At 42.1% G+C, this 18,878-nt stretch overlaps 2 protein-coding genes across 3 annotated transcripts in view; both read left to right on the top strand.

The window, feature by feature from the left end:
• Positions 1-5,186, top strand: part of cdk14 (cyclin dependent kinase 14) — a 201,210-nt gene extending 196,024 nt beyond the window's left edge. For both annotated transcript variants that reach the window (XM_056433736.1, XM_056433737.1), the window contains one exon: positions 1-5,186. This exon is cut by the window's left edge and continues 315 nt beyond it. The gene's annotated coding sequence lies outside the window, so the exon portion shown is untranslated.
• A 1,533-nt stretch (positions 5,187-6,719) lies between these two features.
• fzd1 (frizzled class receptor 1) lies at positions 6,720-10,971 on the top strand. Its single transcript, XM_056434416.1, has one exon. It carries the CDS (start codon positions 7,167-7,169, stop codon positions 8,832-8,834), a length of 1,668 nt encoding a protein of 555 aa, XP_056290391.1. The 5' UTR covers positions 6,720-7,166; the 3' UTR covers positions 8,835-10,971.
• Positions 10,972-18,878: the final 7,907 nt, after the last annotated feature.

Below are 18,878 nucleotides of genomic sequence, written 5' to 3'. Positions count from 1 at the left end.
GTGTTTTGTGTTTGTAACTAGCACTCCTATTTAAGAATGTATATTTGTATGTATGATATACTCATCTAGAAACTATATAATGGACAATTTTAATATCGCTTCATCTTCTTACCACTATATTGCTCACGCCGAGACACAACAGACACATCGAGGAGACACGCATACAAGTAAGGCTTGAAAAAACTAAGGCAATGTCGGTAAAAAAAAAGAAAGAAAGCTCCTTAAGAGTTCCATTTCAACTTTTTTACCTGGTTCAACTCTAATTTGTGGATCCGTAGACAATAAAAATAATGGAGGGCTTTTTCAGGTGGTGCAACACATCCTCCGGCAGACATCTTGGAGGTCCATCTCTGCTGAGGGACTTATATTTTAATGATGACATTTCACCATTTTTCTTTGACCTGGTCAGCTGACTTTTTGTCAGGTAACGACCTCTATCAACGAATACTTTTTAAACAGTGAAGTCGACATCTAGTCTGTAAATAAGTATAAGGGGAGTAGTTTTCCTCTATATATTTGCCTTTTAGATACTTTCCCGAAAGGAAACAATATTATTTGCAGGTGATCAGATCAGATGTGTGCGTGCAGACATCACAACCCTATCTGCATCAAAGTAACCCGGATGGGGCGCTAGGTTGAAGACATTTGAGTGTCCGAACTGAGACGAATCTATCGGAATCGGATTGGAATTGGACGTCAAACCACTTCCAAATAGGGTTTGCAAAATTAAAACTAAAAATACCATTTCAATTTTTCCACTGGACCTCCATGATGGAAATAGAACTGGCTGAGATGAATTTTTTTGTTGCAACTGAAAAGCTTTTCACAAATAAATGATCTTTGATGGAGATGTTGAAGGTGCACACATAAGACAACAGGGACAGCACCAACCAGAGTGCAATACTATAAATGACAACAGCTGTAAGTGTGTTTGTGTGTGTGTGTGTGTGTTTAACATGGGCAATAGCTAAGCATTGGGGCTTCCATCCAAGCAAATGAGCTAATGTACAAACGGTAAAACACCAAGGCAATAGGTTGTGTGGCCTTTTGTTTGATCTAGCCCATGACAATCCTCCCCTTCACGTTATCGAATAACCATCAACAGATCTGCAATATTTTATTCTAAACAAACGATCTACATCAATAACTTCAACTTTTTGTTAAGCTCTTGAGTCAAATGCTAAGATTGATTCGGAGCTTTTCGTATCTGACGATTGAAAAAAGTGTCGGTATGAGTGCTTTTCAGTGTGTGTACTTTAGGTGGACCCTTCACCACCGACACGTGCTCTTGTGGGGACACTCTCCCTCTGTGTGTGCCCCTCAACATCCTACACATTCTCAATGTTTTTGCAACTTGTTAATGATGAAAGGTCAAATGTATAATGTAGTATCATCTGCAAAGAAGTTTATACTGTCTTTCATTTGATGTTTTGTGTGAAAATATCTGAATATTACAAGCTTAGACGTATGGTTATAATTGTGAAGTACTAATAATACAATGGCTTCCTCTTTATCAATCAGTTTGAAACAATAATATTGGCCCTAAACTGTTGATAAGTCGATGAGATGAGGTTGCAAATGTGGCGTCATGGAGAATTTGAAATTGTGGACACTCACACACGCACAGACACTCACACACTCTCACACACTCACTTTATAATATAGATGTCTTGCCTGCTAGTGTAACCTTTCTGCACCTACCTGCTTTAATGCATTATATACCTGCAGCCCCTCCACGCCCCCCTTCTGCTGCTGTTTGCTTTGCAGTCTGTCGCATTCAAAGAAGGTCATTTTTAAAGGTCTATCTTAATACATCACTCATGAAATGTAATCATTCCTCCATTCCCGACTGGCCATGAAGTGATATTCATGCAGAACCAAAATGAATTCCAAAGTTCCGCTGTCGCTAATATTCGCTGAGTCAGCCAAATTGAGTGGGTATCTCCGTCCAGACCATTGTGTGTAAGTTTATTGACTGATATGATGGACAAGAGCTAAATTGACAAGCAATATAGGATTAACATTTGTCAGGTGGCTGGAGGTGTAAGATGACAGATACGTTGTGCGTGTTTCCAAAAAGGAAGTGTACAAAAGTACAAATTGTGCAAAAAACATTTAAAGATGGAAGAGTTGCATCGAAGAAAAAAAACTGACTGAGTGAATAAATCAGATGGAACACGAAGCAGGTGGCGTAACCATCCATCGAGCTATCGCTCCCATTGGAGAGATGAAAAATGGCTGCAGATTGAGGTTGACATTAATAGAACCAGATTGGGGAATTAGCGTAACCAACTGATTACCTCGATGAGTCCCAACTCCAAATATTTGCATCACAGTAGCATTTCCTCTGGCGATTTCCTGGAAATGTGGTTGAATTTGTGTTAAATCTGGATGGAAACTTCCGATTGCTGAATATTATTATTGGCTAAACTTTGGAATATATTTTTGCTCAGAATACAGATTGTGGCTTTGTTCCTCTATCTAAGATTAGAGTGGTTCCGATACCATTTTTTCCGTCCTGATATTGATTTTCATACATGTACTTGTGTATCGGCCGATACCGAGTACCCATCTGATGCCAGAGAGTTTAAAAACACGTTGCCGCTATATGGTGGTGACGTTTTGCGAGCAATGATGAAACTAGCTAACGAGTGAGCCGCCTCACTTTCTTGTCACCTCATCTCTGTTTAGAGTTGCACATGCGCTAATCCAATCATACCGGATGTACGGATCGGGGAGAGAGATTTCTCGTAAAGTGTGAAGGAACTGACGAATGAGAGGAAACCGTGATGTCAGATCGCTGGATAGACTTTGCGTACTCGCCTATGCTTTAATGACTGTTCCAAGCCCAGCTTCTTCGACCAATGAGGCCAAATAAATGATCAATGGCTAACTCTCCCCGATAGCGTTTTGAAACAGCACTTTAAAGAAAAATCTATTTGCCCTACATTCCAGGCTGTATGGTTACTTTCATGCACTTGCTTTGCCCTTAATGAGACATACACTACCGTTCAAAAGTTTGGGATCACTTAAAAATGACTTTATTTTTCAAAGAAAAGCACTGTTTTTTCAATAAAGATAACATTAAATTAATCAGAAATACACTCTCTACATTGTTAATGTGGTAAATGACTATTCTAGGTGGAAGTGTCTGGTTTCTAATGAAATATCTCCATAGGTGTATAGAGGCCCATTTCCATCAACTATCACTCCAGTGTTCTAATGGTACATTGTGTTTGCTAATCGCCTTAGAAGACTAATGTCTGATGAGAAAACCCATGCAATTATGTTAGCACAGCTGAAAACAGTTATGCTGGTGATATAAGCTATACAACTGGCCTTCCTTTGAGCTTGAAGTTTGTAGAACAAAAATAATATTTCAAATATTAATCATTATTTCTAACCTTGTCAATGTCTTGACTATATTTTATATTCATTTGATAAATAAAAGTGTGATTTTTCATGGAAGACACAAAATTGTCTGGGTGATCCCAAACTTTTGAACGGTAGTGTATACAGTATATGAGTACATATACTGTATACACTACAGTATACGTTACCTTTCTTTGCCTGACGCAAAGCAAACCAGCCCTTCTTACAAATGTAAATATCATCCCTTGTTTTGAACCTTTAGCACAGATTGAGGAAGAGCTCACGGAAATTCTGTACTTGAAGTCATCTCGCGGCTTTTCAGTGTCATCCCCAGGCGGTGGTTGTGCGGCAGAAAAGAACAGGGGGAGGAGACAGGGCGGGTAATGCCAGTAAAGCGGCGTGACAGAAGAGGGTTAATACCATCGAGCTGTGCGAAGATTGCCCAGCCTCATGTGGCTTTAAGGGATTGCAGGCAGTATTAGCAGCCGAATAATTATCTTTGGCATGTTTCTTCTCGTGAAATACTTTCGGCGTGGCAATCATCGCTTTGTTTGCCCCTCGACACTGTACTTCTGTAGTCTTGTACAAAAGCTTATATTTTTGACTCCTGTGTGGGCGGAGTTCCTAAAGGCACTCTGTTCCAATTTGAATGTTCTTCAAATATTTCAAAAAAGTCCAGTGAAGGACACACTTAGTGGAATTGCACATTTAGCACTGTGACAAGGGACTTGAGAAATACTCTCAGTAGAAAATGTCAAAGGGGGAAATCGATAGGGTGGTGACACACCTCCCAGGAAGTGAAATAGTGATGCTTCCACTATGTTCGTATACAGGGTTGCAAAGGTCCCCTTGATGCTATCAAAGATATATCATGTATGAATAAACATATAAGGTGAATATAAATATACGGCATCTATTTTTTGCCATTCTTTATCATGTGGCCCAAAGTGGTATCGGAAAGGACAAACATTTAGGTTGGATCCATTGAGCGTCCTCGCGGTGCTCAACAATGAATCCGCGTTTGCAACTTTTTTCAACGAAGCTTCTTTCGCATTTTATTTTATCTCTTTTCTTTTTTATGTACACTACCGTTCAAAAGTTTGGGGTCACTTAGAAATGTCTTTATTTTTAAAAAAACCCCACTGTTTTTTCAATAAAGATAACATTAATCAATAATACACACTATACATTGTTAATGTGGTAAATGACTATTCTAGGTGGAAACGTCTGGTTTCTAATGAAATATCTCCAGGTGTATAGAGGCCCATTTCCATCAACTGTCACTCCAGTGTTCTAATGGTACATTGTGTTTGCTAATCGCCTTAGAAGACTAATATCTGATTAGAAAACCCTTGTGCAATTATGTTAGCACAGCTGAAAACAGTTATGCTGGTGATATAAGCTCTACAACTGGCCTTCCTTTGAGCTTGAAGTTTGAAGAACAAAAATAATACTTCAAATATTAATCATTATTTCTAACCTTGTCAAAGTCTTGACTATATTTTCTATTCAATTTTCAATTCATTTGATAAATAAAAGTGAGTTTTCAAGGAAGACACAAAATTGTCTGGATGACCCCAAACTTTGGAACGGTAGTGTATGCTGCACTGAAAACACGTTATTTTCTTTCACAAGTGGTTTCGGAGAACCGAAGTGTCGTCAGTCACTTCACCCGAGTGAAACAATATAGTATACAGTAGAATAGCTGTTGCATAAGTTACGACCTGTATGTAATGTTATTATGGAAGATGTAATGTCCTTCTGTAAATGTTGTTTAATGTTGTTTTACCTGAAATAAAAATGTATTAATGCTTCAGATGTGTCTGTCCAGCTCTGACTTGGTGGTACAACTTCTCTTGTTACTTTGGGAGAAGCTGGGAGGGTTTTTTTCTCGGTTGGATACTTTCAACCGCTTACTGTGGCTGATTTCTCCAAAGCCCCAGCTTTAAAGTAAAAATAAGGTGCAGTGTGACGGCATGACTTTTTTTATTGTACACTATTCACGTCTGTAATGAAAGAGCGGGCAGTTAGGAGCAGTTTAATTAAACCAAGTGATGTCAGCAAAACCCCACCAGTACTAAAAACTTAACGAAACACAACATATGTGTTCGGTCAGATTTTAATTGGCAGGGGAAATAATAAGAAAAGGGCAAACTCATAATTTGTGTGCATCATTTTTTAGGGTCCCCCGGAAACAGTCCGTTGCTGCATGGTGCTCCTAGCGGCCTTCGGGGCTATCGTCGCGAAGCGATGTGTTACATATTCTTGTTATCTCAAAATAAAGTCCTTTTCTTATGATGACAGGTTATCGAAACAGCAGGTCATCTTCTGGAAGAAACAACTTCTTATTGTTTATTATTTGATTTATCACAAGGAAGCACCTTTTGTGATCCTGACACCACAAATTAAGTAACTTGTAATGTCAGATAAGAGATCAGATGTCCGGTGGGATTTCTGTAGGAGAGCTGATCACCAATGGCCAGTATATGTAACAGCTGATTTACGGTCAAAATGTAATCAAATTGCAAGTTACCAAAACTTCTTTTTTTTCTCCACTATTGATATAATTGTCGACCAGCTCTTCATGTGTTCGCTCACTTACAACGAATGCACCACAAACCCAAACTGGTACTTAAAGATGCTCAGCATTCCTGTCCAGCAGAGGTGAACTGAGATGAACTTCTGCAATCCATCAATCCAACCAAACACCGGAGAAGATGTAGGCCCACCACTCCCCCACCCACCACCCCACCCCCATCCTCCCTTCTGGTAGGTCCTAGAAGAGAGAGAGAGAGAGAGAGCGAGAGCGAGTCAAGCTAGTAAAAGTGAGGCTGATACAAACAGGAAGTACTTCAGTGCTAATGTGGTGTCTCTGACTGGGAGAATCATCACCCCAAAAAATTAGGAAAATAAGTGTAATGAATCCCATTGGAGCCCGTTGACAGTGTGATACTGACAAAGCCGATAATTGACACGTAAATATATTTTCCCAGTGTAAATATTTCGGCAGCTAATACCTCAAATGTCGAGACATGCTTTTTGGCAAATGTGTTGACATCTCTTCTCAAACAACTAAAATATATTTATATTTTGTATCTGTGTCATTTCAAATTAATTAATTTTTTGAGAATGGTCATGCCATTCTTAATTACCGTCTCATTAATATCGTAAATGCAACTCGACACAAAAAAAGAGATTTATAACTATGCTACTTTTCTTTTCTCTGCCTGTATTTATCATAAATACGCGCAACAACATAACCGTAAGTATCTCCAATTAATATCCATATAGCCGTCAAGTATGAAAACACGACGGCTATATTCGAGGCTTTTATTTAGAAGGTTTTGACCGGAAGTGGCTCTAGTGTCGCTCAGCTTGACTTCCCCGAAGGAGCGAGAGGGAGAGCAGAACATGTTTGCTCGGCAGACTGACGCGGCGTCGGGCAGACCGAGGACTTGGAGCGGACCCGTTCCTTCGGGGGAGTACGGCTCTGCTTTTTTATTTTTTATTTTTATGGGTTTGTTCGTTGTGGATTTTTTACAACCGGAGAGTAAAGCCGAAGGTTGTCATTCAAATCCGGGGAAGGTTTTTACTCACACTCCGGCATCACCGGGAAGCCGGAAGGAAAGAAGAAGAAAAAAAGGAGCTGCGGGATTTTTGTTGTTGCCTGGAAGAAGCTGCGTTCAGCCCGCAAAAGAAACGCCAACAAAGAGCGCGTTCGAGGAAGTCGGCTGCTGCTCCGCGAGGGGACGGGAGGTAGTTAGTCGTAAGTAACCGACAGCAAGTCCTCCGCCATGGCTCACCACAGACTCCTCCGCGCGGGGCTGACTTTCCTGCTGTCCGTGCTGTTCATGAACGCGGGGCTCCTGCGCGTCAACGGGCAGTACGGCGGCGGCGGGGACCGGGGCATGTCGATACCGGAGCACGGATTCTGCCAGCCCATCTCCATCCCGCTGTGCACGGACATCGCGTACAACGAGACCATCATGCCGAACCTGCTCGGCCACACCAACCAGGAGGACGCCGGGCTGGAGGTGCACCAGTTCTACCCGCTGGTCAAGGTCCAGTGCTCCCCGGATTTAAAGTTCTTCCTGTGCTCCATGTACGCGCCCGTGTGCACGGTGCTGGAGCAGGCGCTGCCCCCGTGCCGCTCTCTGTGCGAGCGCGCGCGCCAGGGCTGCGAGGCGCTCATGAACAAGTTCGGCTTCCAGTGGCCCGACAGCCTCGCGTGCGAGACCTTCCCGGTGCACGGCGCCGGGGAGCTGTGCGTGGGGCAAAACATGTCGGACCGCGCCGAGCCGGAAGTCCCCAGCGCCGGCGGCCAGGACCCGACCGTGCGCACGGACCACGCGAGCGGCCAGTTCCGGTGCCCGCCGTCGCTCGCCGTGCCCCCCTACCTGAACTACCGCTTCCTCGGCCTGGAGGACTGCGGCGCCCCCTGCGAGCCCAAGAAGTCTCACGGGATGATGTACTTCAGCGAGGAGGAGCTGAAATTCTCCCGCATCTGGATCGGCATCTGGTCGGTGCTGTGCTGCGCGTCCACGCTGTTCACCGTGCTCACCTACCTGGTGGACATGAAGCGCTTCAGCTACCCGGAGCGGCCCATCGTCTTCCTCTCCGGCTGCTACACCATGGTGTCCATCGCCTACATCGCGGGGTTCCTGCTCGAGGACAAGGTGGCGTGCAACGACCGCTTCGACAACGACATGCGGACGGTGGTGCAGGGCACGAAGAAGGAGGGCTGCACCATCCTCTTCATGATGCTGTACTTCTTCAGCATGGCCAGCTCCATCTGGTGGGTCATCCTGGCCCTCACCTGGTTCCTGGCGGCGGGCATGAAGTGGGGTCACGAGGCCATCGAGGCCAACTCCCAGTACTTCCACCTGGCGGCGTGGGCGGTGCCCGCCGTCAAGACCATCACGGTGCTGGCGGTGGGGCAGGTGGACGGCGACGTGCTGAGCGGCGTGTGCTTCGTGGGCATCAACAGCGTGGACGCGCTGCGGGGCTTCGTGCTGGCGCCGCTCTTCGTCTACCTGTTCGTCGGCACCTCCTTCCTGCTGGCGGGCTTCGTGTCGCTGTTCCGCATCCGCACCATCATGAAGCACGACGGCACCAAGACGGAGAAGCTGGAGAAGCTGATGGTGCGCATCGGCATCTTCAGCGTGCTGTACACGGTGCCGGCCACCATCGTCATCGCCTGCAACTTCTACGAGCAGGCCTTCCGGGAGCAGTGGGAGGAGGCGTGGGCGGCGCAGACGTGCAAGGCGTACGCGGTGCCGTGCCCGGCGCAGGGCCGGCCCAACGCGAGCCCCGACTTCACCGTCTTCATGATCAAGTACCTCATGACGCTCATCGTGGGCATCACCTCGGGCTTCTGGATCTGGTCCGGCAAGACGCTCAACTCGTGGCGGAGGTTTTACACGAGACTGGTCAACAGCAAACAGGGCGAGACCACGGTGTGATGTGTGGTCCGACCCCCCCACACACACACACACACACACACACACACACACACACACTCAGACTGCTCGGTGACAAACTGAATGATAATCCGTAATGCATTATTTTCTTGTGATTTTTTTTCTTTTTTTATCGGACTTACTGGAAGAGAGACTCGGTATGTTTTTTGTTTTTTTATGTACATATACGATTGTGAGATTTTTTTTGTAAGTATATATTTGTATTTAAAGATTCTTTTTTTTAATTCTTTCTTCCTTTTTGTTGTTGTAAAAATACTTTTTTTTTGGTGCTACTTTTGGACATAATGGAATTATACTCTCACAAAGAGCCAGCTGACCGCGAACGGTCCCATGACCCGACTCACTGTGGACACCACTGGGAGTATTTCACATGGACACGCGGGGGGGGGGGGTCTTTGATCAGAGTCCCGTGAAACCTGAGTGCTTCCTCGCGCCCCCCCCCCTCCCTCCCCACACACCTCCTCCCGTTATCCCGATTAACCCGCTTGCAGCTCGTGCCGGTAGGTCGAAGGTTGTGAGTGCGAGTCGTCGTGACGGATGCTTGTGGTCTGTGGACTGCCCCCCCCCCCCCACACACACACACACACCCACGCCAGGTAAAAGGACCACGCCGAGGATTTGTCATGTTTTTCTATTTCCGAATTTGTGTGTATTTTTTTTTTTAGAACACCTCCTATCAGACAAATATTGCTTTAATTCTGTTTATCTTGACAAGTTGTCTGTTGGTAAATCTCCTCACAGACACTTTCAAATTGGGCCACACTGCTTTTAATGGACAGTTCTCCCCGAAAAATGGAGGAAAAAAAATGCATATTTCAACAGCTGTAGAGATGTCACCGATTTATAAAATGGTCAATATCTCCAATCCAGAAAGATACATGTCGCTTCAGTTAAGAGGTGAAATGTGTTTATTTTGATTTGGAGGAAAGAACTGCCTCTTTAAAAAAAAAAAAAAAAATTACGTGAAAGCCGGCTCGTTATCGTTGCATAACGCAGATTTAAGCGTAGATCGTTTCCCAGCACGACACACCTAAAGCAAAGCAGGGCGAAGATAAACTGGCCCCTCCCACAAACGGGGCGCGAGGACACATGTGAAGGTGGGTGTGTGTGGGGGGGACATGTTAACCTGTTCCAGCGCCGGACACCCTTTTGGACTCAGCTGTTTATTTTAGCCACGCAACAATAAGCAATAAGAAGGTTTTTGACGTTTGAAAGAAACCAACCGGACACCGTGGATTGTTGTTTAAAGTTGAGTAATTCTGTCAGTTCTCTGACATTTTTGTCAGAAGAAAGTAGTTAATAATCTTCATATACAAGTGTCGGTGAGAAATATTTGCTCCAGCCTTCACAACGTTTCACCATTTTTTTAAGAACACGATTCAGAACTAGTTGTTTTCGACTTTTAATGCCAGCAAAAGCGACAATTCCCACAGGATTTGAATGCAGCCTCGGGGTCGAGGTGGTCCTGGTTTTCAGGTTGATTTCAGGATGTTGCCAGTGAACTCACCCGCATGTGTTTCTATCCTGGTTATCCTTTTTTAATTTTTGTTTTATAAAAACCCATCTGATGGCACACGGGGTCCTAAATCTCTACACGCCCCCCCACCCCAGCGGTCGGGCGAGCGATCATGCACATATCCTAAATGTTTGTAACAAAGCCTATTTTTTATCATTTTTGTATTCACCTGTACGGGCAAATTTTTAACGACAATGTTTTAACTCTTCTTTTTTTTTTTTTTAAACCTGGAGCTTTGAATGTGTCAGTTATTGATGTGGAGAGAAGACTTGGAAGGGGGTGGGGGGGGGGGGGGCGGTGGCGGTGATCGGTGGGTCTTCCACCGCGGGAGGAAGGAGGCGCCGCATCAGGACCCCGTGTTCACGTCAGAAGCTCCTCCTCCTCTTCCTCGCCGCCGCCGCGCTTCCTGTTCATAATAATCCTTTTCTTTCGTTGTGCCGACGGCTCCAGGACAGTCTCAACTTTTGAAGTCATTTCCTTTTTTTTTGTTGCATTTGCTATGAAGAGAACCTTTTTATATTTATAGAAAAAAAAATCTTATATATACAAACTACATTGATTGCTTTATGAGAATAAAGAAAACGTCTCACCATTGCAACTGTCGAGCGGTTGTAAAATGTCTTTTTTTCCTTCCTTAAATTGGCTTAAGAAGAGAGATCTGCGGGTTCAAAGGTCGATCGGAACAATACAAAGACACCTTTTCAGAGCCATTGTCCTCCTTTACATTCTTCCGGTCCATATGAATGCTTCTTAGATTTCAGGTGATAGCCGACGGCTTTCTGTCTTTTGAAGCTCCCAGATGGCCACATCTGCTTTCAAAATTACTTTTTTTTTTAGCTCAAACGGTGGACCAGCACACATGATACTACATTGATTTGACTAATTCTATTTTTATTGATATTATATTTTTAAAAGGGACCATGTACAGTTAAAACATGTATATCACCATGTGATGCACTGTAACAGATTGTAGCTATACAGATAATTTGCATCTGTGGTCCCTTGACAAAAGAATCTAACAGCTGAATGAGCATCTTTACCGTCGGTCATCGTTATGTCACCGGGGTCGCTGGTGAGGTCATCGTTATGTCACCAGGGTCCCTGGTGAGGTCATCGTGATGTCACCAGGATCCCTGTTGAGGTCATGGCTATGTCACCTGGGGCCCTTGTGAGGTCATGGCTATGGCACCAGGGGCCCTGGTGAGGTCATCGTTATGTCACCAGGGTCCCTGGTGAGGTCATGGCTATGTCACCAGGGGCCCTGGTGAGGTCATGGCTATGTCACCAGGGGCCCTGGTGAGGTCATCATTGTGTCACCGGGGGCCCCGGTGAGGTCATCGTTATGTCACCGGGGGCCCCGGTGAGGTCATGGGGGCGTATTTAAATGCGCGCTGAACGGTGAAAATACATTTTGCCCCTTTTGAGATTTCCACGTCTTACATCACAATAACGCTAATGGATTAACGATGTGTTAAATCATGGGATAAAGACTAATTTTGCTTTATTTTGGAGCAATAGAACATGTCAAAAAGAACAACAACTGTCACTTTTGTTATTGTTTTTTCTAAAAATCTTAAATTAATTATCGTATCCGTCAAAAATAAACCCACTTGTGCATTTAAGTGTCGTATTATTACATATTTGGGTTTTAAGGCTTCAGACTTCACCAACGTTCCTGAAAAAATGACAGTAACAGTCAACCTCTAAGTGGTATCTGCTTTCTTCGTTAGTGTGTTATGTACATCACAAATAACTGCATTTTACAATTACATATGAACACATCGTGGTAATATTATAACTTACCTGTGGGCCAATAGTCATTTTCACTGAACAGAGCTTGAACGCATCGTAATGTAACTCAATGCAATCTCTTTGAGTATCGGCTGCTAGCGGCTAACTGCTAGCGCTTAGCTCGCCTGCTGATTCCAACATGGATTAACTATTTAATTAAATCTGCATATTTTTGATTAGGACTCGTTACAGCCCGACTGATATTATAGAGAGATATTTTATATTAATGCTATCAAGTTAAATTCATCTTTAACTTTGTTTTTCCTGCATTGGTGCAAATTAATTGTATTCAAAGTACGGCTGTAGGAATGTGGATAGCGAGTCAGTAACCATATATTTATGTATATATGGTGTTGGATTAATTACACAATTTTGTCATATAGTATACATTATCAACGCGATATCCATATTAATATTATATTTAGATACCAGCAGTGTGCCCACCTTTGCAGCATTTCGATGAAAACTTATGACGGTATCTTTGTATCAAATGCACAGAGATATTAATTTCAAATACACTACCGTTCAAAAGTTTGGGGTCACTTAGAAATGTCTTTATTTTTCAAAGAAAGGCACTGTTTTTTCAATAAAGATAACATTAATCAAAAATACACACTATACATTGTTGATGTGGTAAATGACTATTCTAGGTGGAAACGTCTGGTTTCTAATGAAATATCTCCATAGGTGTATAGAGGCCCATTTCCAGCAACTATCACTCCAGTGTTCTAATGGTACATTGTGTTTGCTAATCGCCTTAGAAGACTAATATCTGGTTAGAAAACCCTTGTGCAATTATGTTAGCACAGCTGAAAACAGTTATGCTGGTGATATAAGCTATACAACTGGCCTTCCTTTGAGCTTGAAGTTTGAAGAACAAAATTAATACTTCAAATATTAATCATTATTTCTAACCTTGTCAATGTCTTGACGATATTTTCTTTAGATTTTCAATTCATTTGATAAATAAAAGTGGGTTTTCATGGAAGACACGAATTGTCTGGATGCCCCCAAACTTTTGAACGGTCTTGTATGAATCCTCTCAACTTGCTCTGGAAGTAAGATGCCGATTCAATTTGAAGGAGGAAAAAGCAACAACAAAAAAGCAACTTTAGCTATTCTTATGAAAACTGAATTATGTTCCCCCCGTCACAATCGAAAACGCTCTCATTTCCTGCATCACTGGAACGCACCGTGAGAAGGGCTGTTGACCCCAGCGTGGCGTCACGGGTCAGCTGCCTGCTGCTTCCCCTTCACATCCATTTGACCTCTGACCTGGACCGCCGTACGAATACGACAACTGTGAAGACAAGGCCCTCTTCAGGGACACGTGTGTGACCCCGGTACTCCTGAACGGTCACCGTTGTCTCTCGAAGTGTGTCCTCGGTGTGTGTGTGTGTGTGTTTTACAGGTTGGTCTTCATCGGTGGAGAAGAGGAGGAGGAGGCCCGCTGGAGGGAGCGATGTAATGCAACATTGTATATCCTTCATAAGAGCTGTGGCTGGGTCATGGGGCACTGCTCGGGAGCTGAAACACACACACACACACACACACACACATCTGCTTCCACTGTATGTTCTGGTTATAGACATAGAGGAGATTGTTTTACATATGTCATGCTTCTGGAGCAGATACATGGAGAGTCACGCATGGAGCCGAGTTCTGGCTGCTGCAGGAAAAGACACATCACCCTCCCAGATTCAGTCCTCAAGAGTTTATATTAAGAACGATTATCACGAGTGGCGGTAGGGCTGGTTTCTTATGTTAATATCCACCTGGGAACTGAGGGGAAATAGTGTCTTCCAACTTCTCATTTGTTGTCTGATTTCCTACCTAGTTAGAGTTAAATGAACATCTTACTATTTAAACATTACAACAAATTAGTAGTGGACCACAGGACCAGTTTGTGTGAAAAGACAGAAAAATATAGAAAACTAGAACGGGCACTCGGTAGAGCGCAGACCGTCGCATATCACAAGATTGGGCATTGAATTATGAACATTTTGGCATTAGTTGCATGCCAATTGGATAAAAATTGACCGCGCTATGGTAAAAAGAAGATTTTGACTTTTCATGACCTTGACCTTTGACCCGATTGATCCCAAAATCTAATCAAATGGTCCCCGGATAATAACCAATCATCCCACCAAATTTCATGCGATTCAGTTTAATACTTTTTGTGTTATGCGAGTAACACGCATACAAATAAATAAATAAACTAGAACATGCACTCGGTAGAGCGCACACCTTCGCATATCACAAGAATGGTCATTGAATTATGAACATTTTGGCATTAGTTGCATGCGAATTGGATAAAAAGTAGATTTTGACCTATCCATGACCTTGACCTTTGACCCGATTGATCCCAAAATCTAATCAAATGGTCCCCGGATAATAACCAATCATCCCACCAAATTTCATGCGATTCGGTTAAAAACTTTTCCTGTTATGCGAATAACACGCATACAAATAAATAAATAAATACACGGCGATCAAAACATAACCTTCCGCATTTTCAATGCGAAGGTAATAAACTAACACATTATGGCTGTAGTGATATTAAAGCAATAATACATTTAACTTGATTATAAAACAAAATCCTTCATCCATCTAGATTGTTTTGCTTGTTGGTTGAAGGATGGTAGAAGATGTTCTTATCATTAGTTATAATAATTTAAGTAACTAGCTTTATCTTGATGTGAATGTTGGTTTGTTAATATATATTAAATATTACTCATACTTTTATCAAGAACATTTGTATTTAAAGCATTTTCATTCTTCTTTACATAAACTTTTATTGCAATGCATAAAAATGTATGAACGTATTGATAGAAACTAAAAAGGAGGGGTGGGGGGATATGACTTAATATTCATCCACATACATACACTTCCACACATGTATGATCACAGATATGTATATGTGCATATATAATGCATGAAAGATATAACACATGCATGAACTAGAGATGCTAAATATGCTATAATTTATTAACCATGTTGTGATAGACCTAATCCCAATTTACACATATTCTGAAAAACCCTTGAGAAGATTATAATGCCAACATACGAAACGAAATATGTGTGTGTGTGTGTGTGTGTGTGTGTGTGTGTGTGTGTGTGTGTGTGTGTGTGTGTGTGTGTGTGTGTGTGTGTGTGTGTGTGTGCCTCTTGCTCGTCAGCCGCTGCCTCTTAAAGCCGCGAGTGGTTTTTTCTTTTTAGCCCCGCCTGACGAGCATCACCCTCGGGTGCACCGTGTGACAAACGGCTGCGTCACCGTCCAGGCCTAAAAAAAAGCCACACGAGCTGTTCAGGTACCAGTTCTGCAAGTTGTTCTTCCCCCCCGAGGCCAACGTGTCGAGGGCTTGCTCACCGAGGTGCAGGATGTGTGTGTGCGCCTGCTGCCACGTGCCTCCTGTGTTTACCTTGGCTTTCCCCCGGAGTCCCGGTTTGACAAGCAGGAGGAGTGTTTCGCAACCAAATGTTCAGTTTCAATTAAATTCAGTTTATTTTATATATAGCCCAATATCACAAATCACAAATTTGACTCAGAGGGCTTTACAATCTGTACGCATACGACATCCCTGACCTTTGACCTTTCACATGGGATCAGGAAAAACTCCCAAAAAATAGAAAAGAAAACTTTCACAGGGAAGAACTAGAATGGGCACTCGGTAGAGCGCATGCCTTCGCATATCACAAGATTGGGCATTGAATTATGAACATGTTGGCATTAGTTGCATGCCAATTGGATACAAATTGACCGTGCTATGGTAAAAAGAAGATTTTGACCTATCCACGACCTTGACCTTTGACCCGATTGATCCCAAAATCTAATCAAATGGTCCCCGGATAATAACCAATCATCCCGCCAAATTTCATGCGATTCAAGAGGATGTTGACCTTTTCGTGACCTTGACCTTTGACTCGATCGATCCCAAAATCTAATCAAATGCTCCCCGGATAATAACCAATCATCACACAAAATTTCATGCGATTCGGTTTAAAACTTTTTTTGTTATGCGAATAACACGCATACAAATAAATAAATAAATACACGCCGATCAAAACATAACCTTCCGCATTTTCAATGCGAAGGTAAAAAAGAGGAGGATCCCTCTCCAGGATGGACAGATGCAATAGATGTCATGTGACCAGATGAACAAAGTTACATAAACAGATTGAATGAATATGACAGAACTAGGGATGAGAATTGATAAGATTTTAACGATTCCGATACCTTATCGATTCCTGCTTATCGATTCGATTCCTTATCGATTCTCTTATCGATTCTTTTGGGCAAGGGGTGAAAAAAAGAGCACAAACGGGTTTATTCACATTAATTTTCTTTAATATAATGCTGCACACACACAGTATGTATACATACACATTTACTTTTTTTAAATAAGCAAAAACATTTATACGATATTACTCTTGAACTTAAAATAAAACTTACATAACTTAAATAAAATTTATTCTGTTTAATTTAAACATGTTCCTAGAAATTACAGTGCTCCTTCCTTTTTTTTAAAGGGTATATGAACTGAGCTGCCAAAAATGAAACTAGCAGTGGCAAATACCAAGTGTGCACCATCAATTGTATGGATCATCAACAATTCTTGTGCAGCAAAATAAGCATGTCTGCTTTCTCCGGGAGGATACGCGATCTCTCAGGACTTATTGTGTCTCCAGCCGTGGAGAACACTCTCAGATGGGCTGGAGGATGAACACAAAGATATGAGGAGGTGGACAAGACGTGCTGTAGCCTGTGACCCAGACTGCGGTCAACTCAGCCGACACTCGGATCTCCTTGGTCAACTCAGCCGACACTTAAATTTCTGTGCACCTATAGACTGATGTTCACGGTAAACGCATTCGATCGGCGCGCGCAAGGGTTTTGATAAAGTTAGCGGCAGGATTCACGTGACACAACATCCGGTTTTACAAAGTTAGCGGAAAGAACTACGTGAAACAACATCTGGTTTTCAAAATAAGATGTCGACAAATCATACACTAGCATATACAAGTAAACAATTAACTGATTTTGAATCTTTCTAGATCGTTTCTGAGATTTAGCTTAAATTATGCTAACATTAAAACGTTTTACTGTACCAAGGAAGAGTTTATAAAAATAAAACTCAGACTTTGTATGATAAAAAATTCCTGTTTAAAGAAATCGGTCATTTCTTTCATGTTTGAAGTGCTTTATTTATGTTTTTCCCCATAATGCCAGGCATTGACCGATGCAGCTGTGTTCAGGACAATCCAGACATCCATTATCCTGGGAATCAGACATATTTACTGTCCCAATTTGGAGATATCTCAAATTAAAAGTCCAAAATGTTTAGAGAAATCGGTCATTTCTTTCATGTTTGAAGTGCTTTATTTATCTTTTTCCCCATAATGCCAGGCATTGACTGATGCAGCTGTGTTCAGGACAATCCATACTTCCATTATCCTGGGAATCAGACATATTTACTGTCCCAATTTGGAGATATTTCAAATTAAAAGTCCAAAATGTTTAGAGAAATCGGTCATTTCTTTTATGTTTAAAGATATCGGTCATTTCTTTCATGTTTGAAGTGCTTTATTTATGTTTTTCCCCATAATGCCAGGCATTGACTGATGCAGCTGTGTTTAGGACAATCCAGACTTCCATTATCCTGGGAATCAGACATATTTACTGTCGCAATTGGGAGATATCTCAAATTAAAAGTCCAAAATGTTTAGAGAAATCGGTCATTTCTTTCATGTTTGAAGTGCTTTATATATGTTTTTCCCCATAATGCCAGGCATTGACTAATGCAGCTGTGTTCAGGACAATCCATACTTCCATTATCCTGGGAATCAGACATATTTACTGTCCCAATTTGGAGATATTTCAAATTAAAAGTCCAAAATGTTTAGAGAAATCGGTCATTTCTTTTATGTTTAAAGATATCGGTCATTTCTTTCATGTTTGAAGTGCTTTATTTATGTTTTCCCCATAATGCCAGGCATTGACTGATGCAGCTGTGTTTAGGACAATCCAGACTTCCATTATCCTGGGAATCAGACATATTTACTGTCCCAATTTGGAGATATTTCAAATTAAAAGTCCAAAATGTTTAAAGATATCGGTCATTTCTTTCATGTTTGAAGTGCTTTATTTATCTTTTTCCCCATAATGCCAGGCATTGACTGATGCAGCTGTGTTCAGGACAATCCATACTTCCATTATCCTGGGAATCAGACATATTTACTGTCGCAATTGGGAGATATCTCAAATTAAAAGTCCAAAATGTTTAGAGAAATCGGTCATTTCTTTCATGTTTGAAGTGCTTTATATATGTTTTTCCCCATAATGCCAGGCATTGACTGATGCAGCTGTGTTCAGGACAATCCATACTTCCATTATCCTGGGAATCAGACATATTTACTGTCCCAATTTGGAGATATTTCAAATTAAAAGTCCAAAATGTTTAAAGATATCGGTCATTTCTTTCATGTTTGAAGTGCTTTATTTATGTTTTTCCCCATAATGCCAGGCATTGACTGATGCAGCTGTGTTTAGGACAATCCAGACTTCCATTATCCTGGGAATCAGACATATTTACTGTCCCAATTTGGAGATATCTCAAATTAAAAGTCCAAAATGTTTAGAGAAATCGGTCATTTCTTTTATGTTTAAAGATATCGGTCATTTCTTTCATGTTTGAAGTGCTTTATTTATGTTTTTCCCC

Source organism: Pseudoliparis swirei, chromosome 16 (assembly GCF_029220125.1).
Source record: "Pseudoliparis swirei isolate HS2019 ecotype Mariana Trench chromosome 16, NWPU_hadal_v1, whole genome shotgun sequence".
NCBI lineage: Eukaryota > Metazoa > Chordata > Actinopteri > Perciformes > Liparidae > Pseudoliparis > Pseudoliparis swirei.
Note: the sequence above shows the minus strand (reverse complement) of the source record. Positions and strands in the feature narration are given on the sequence as shown.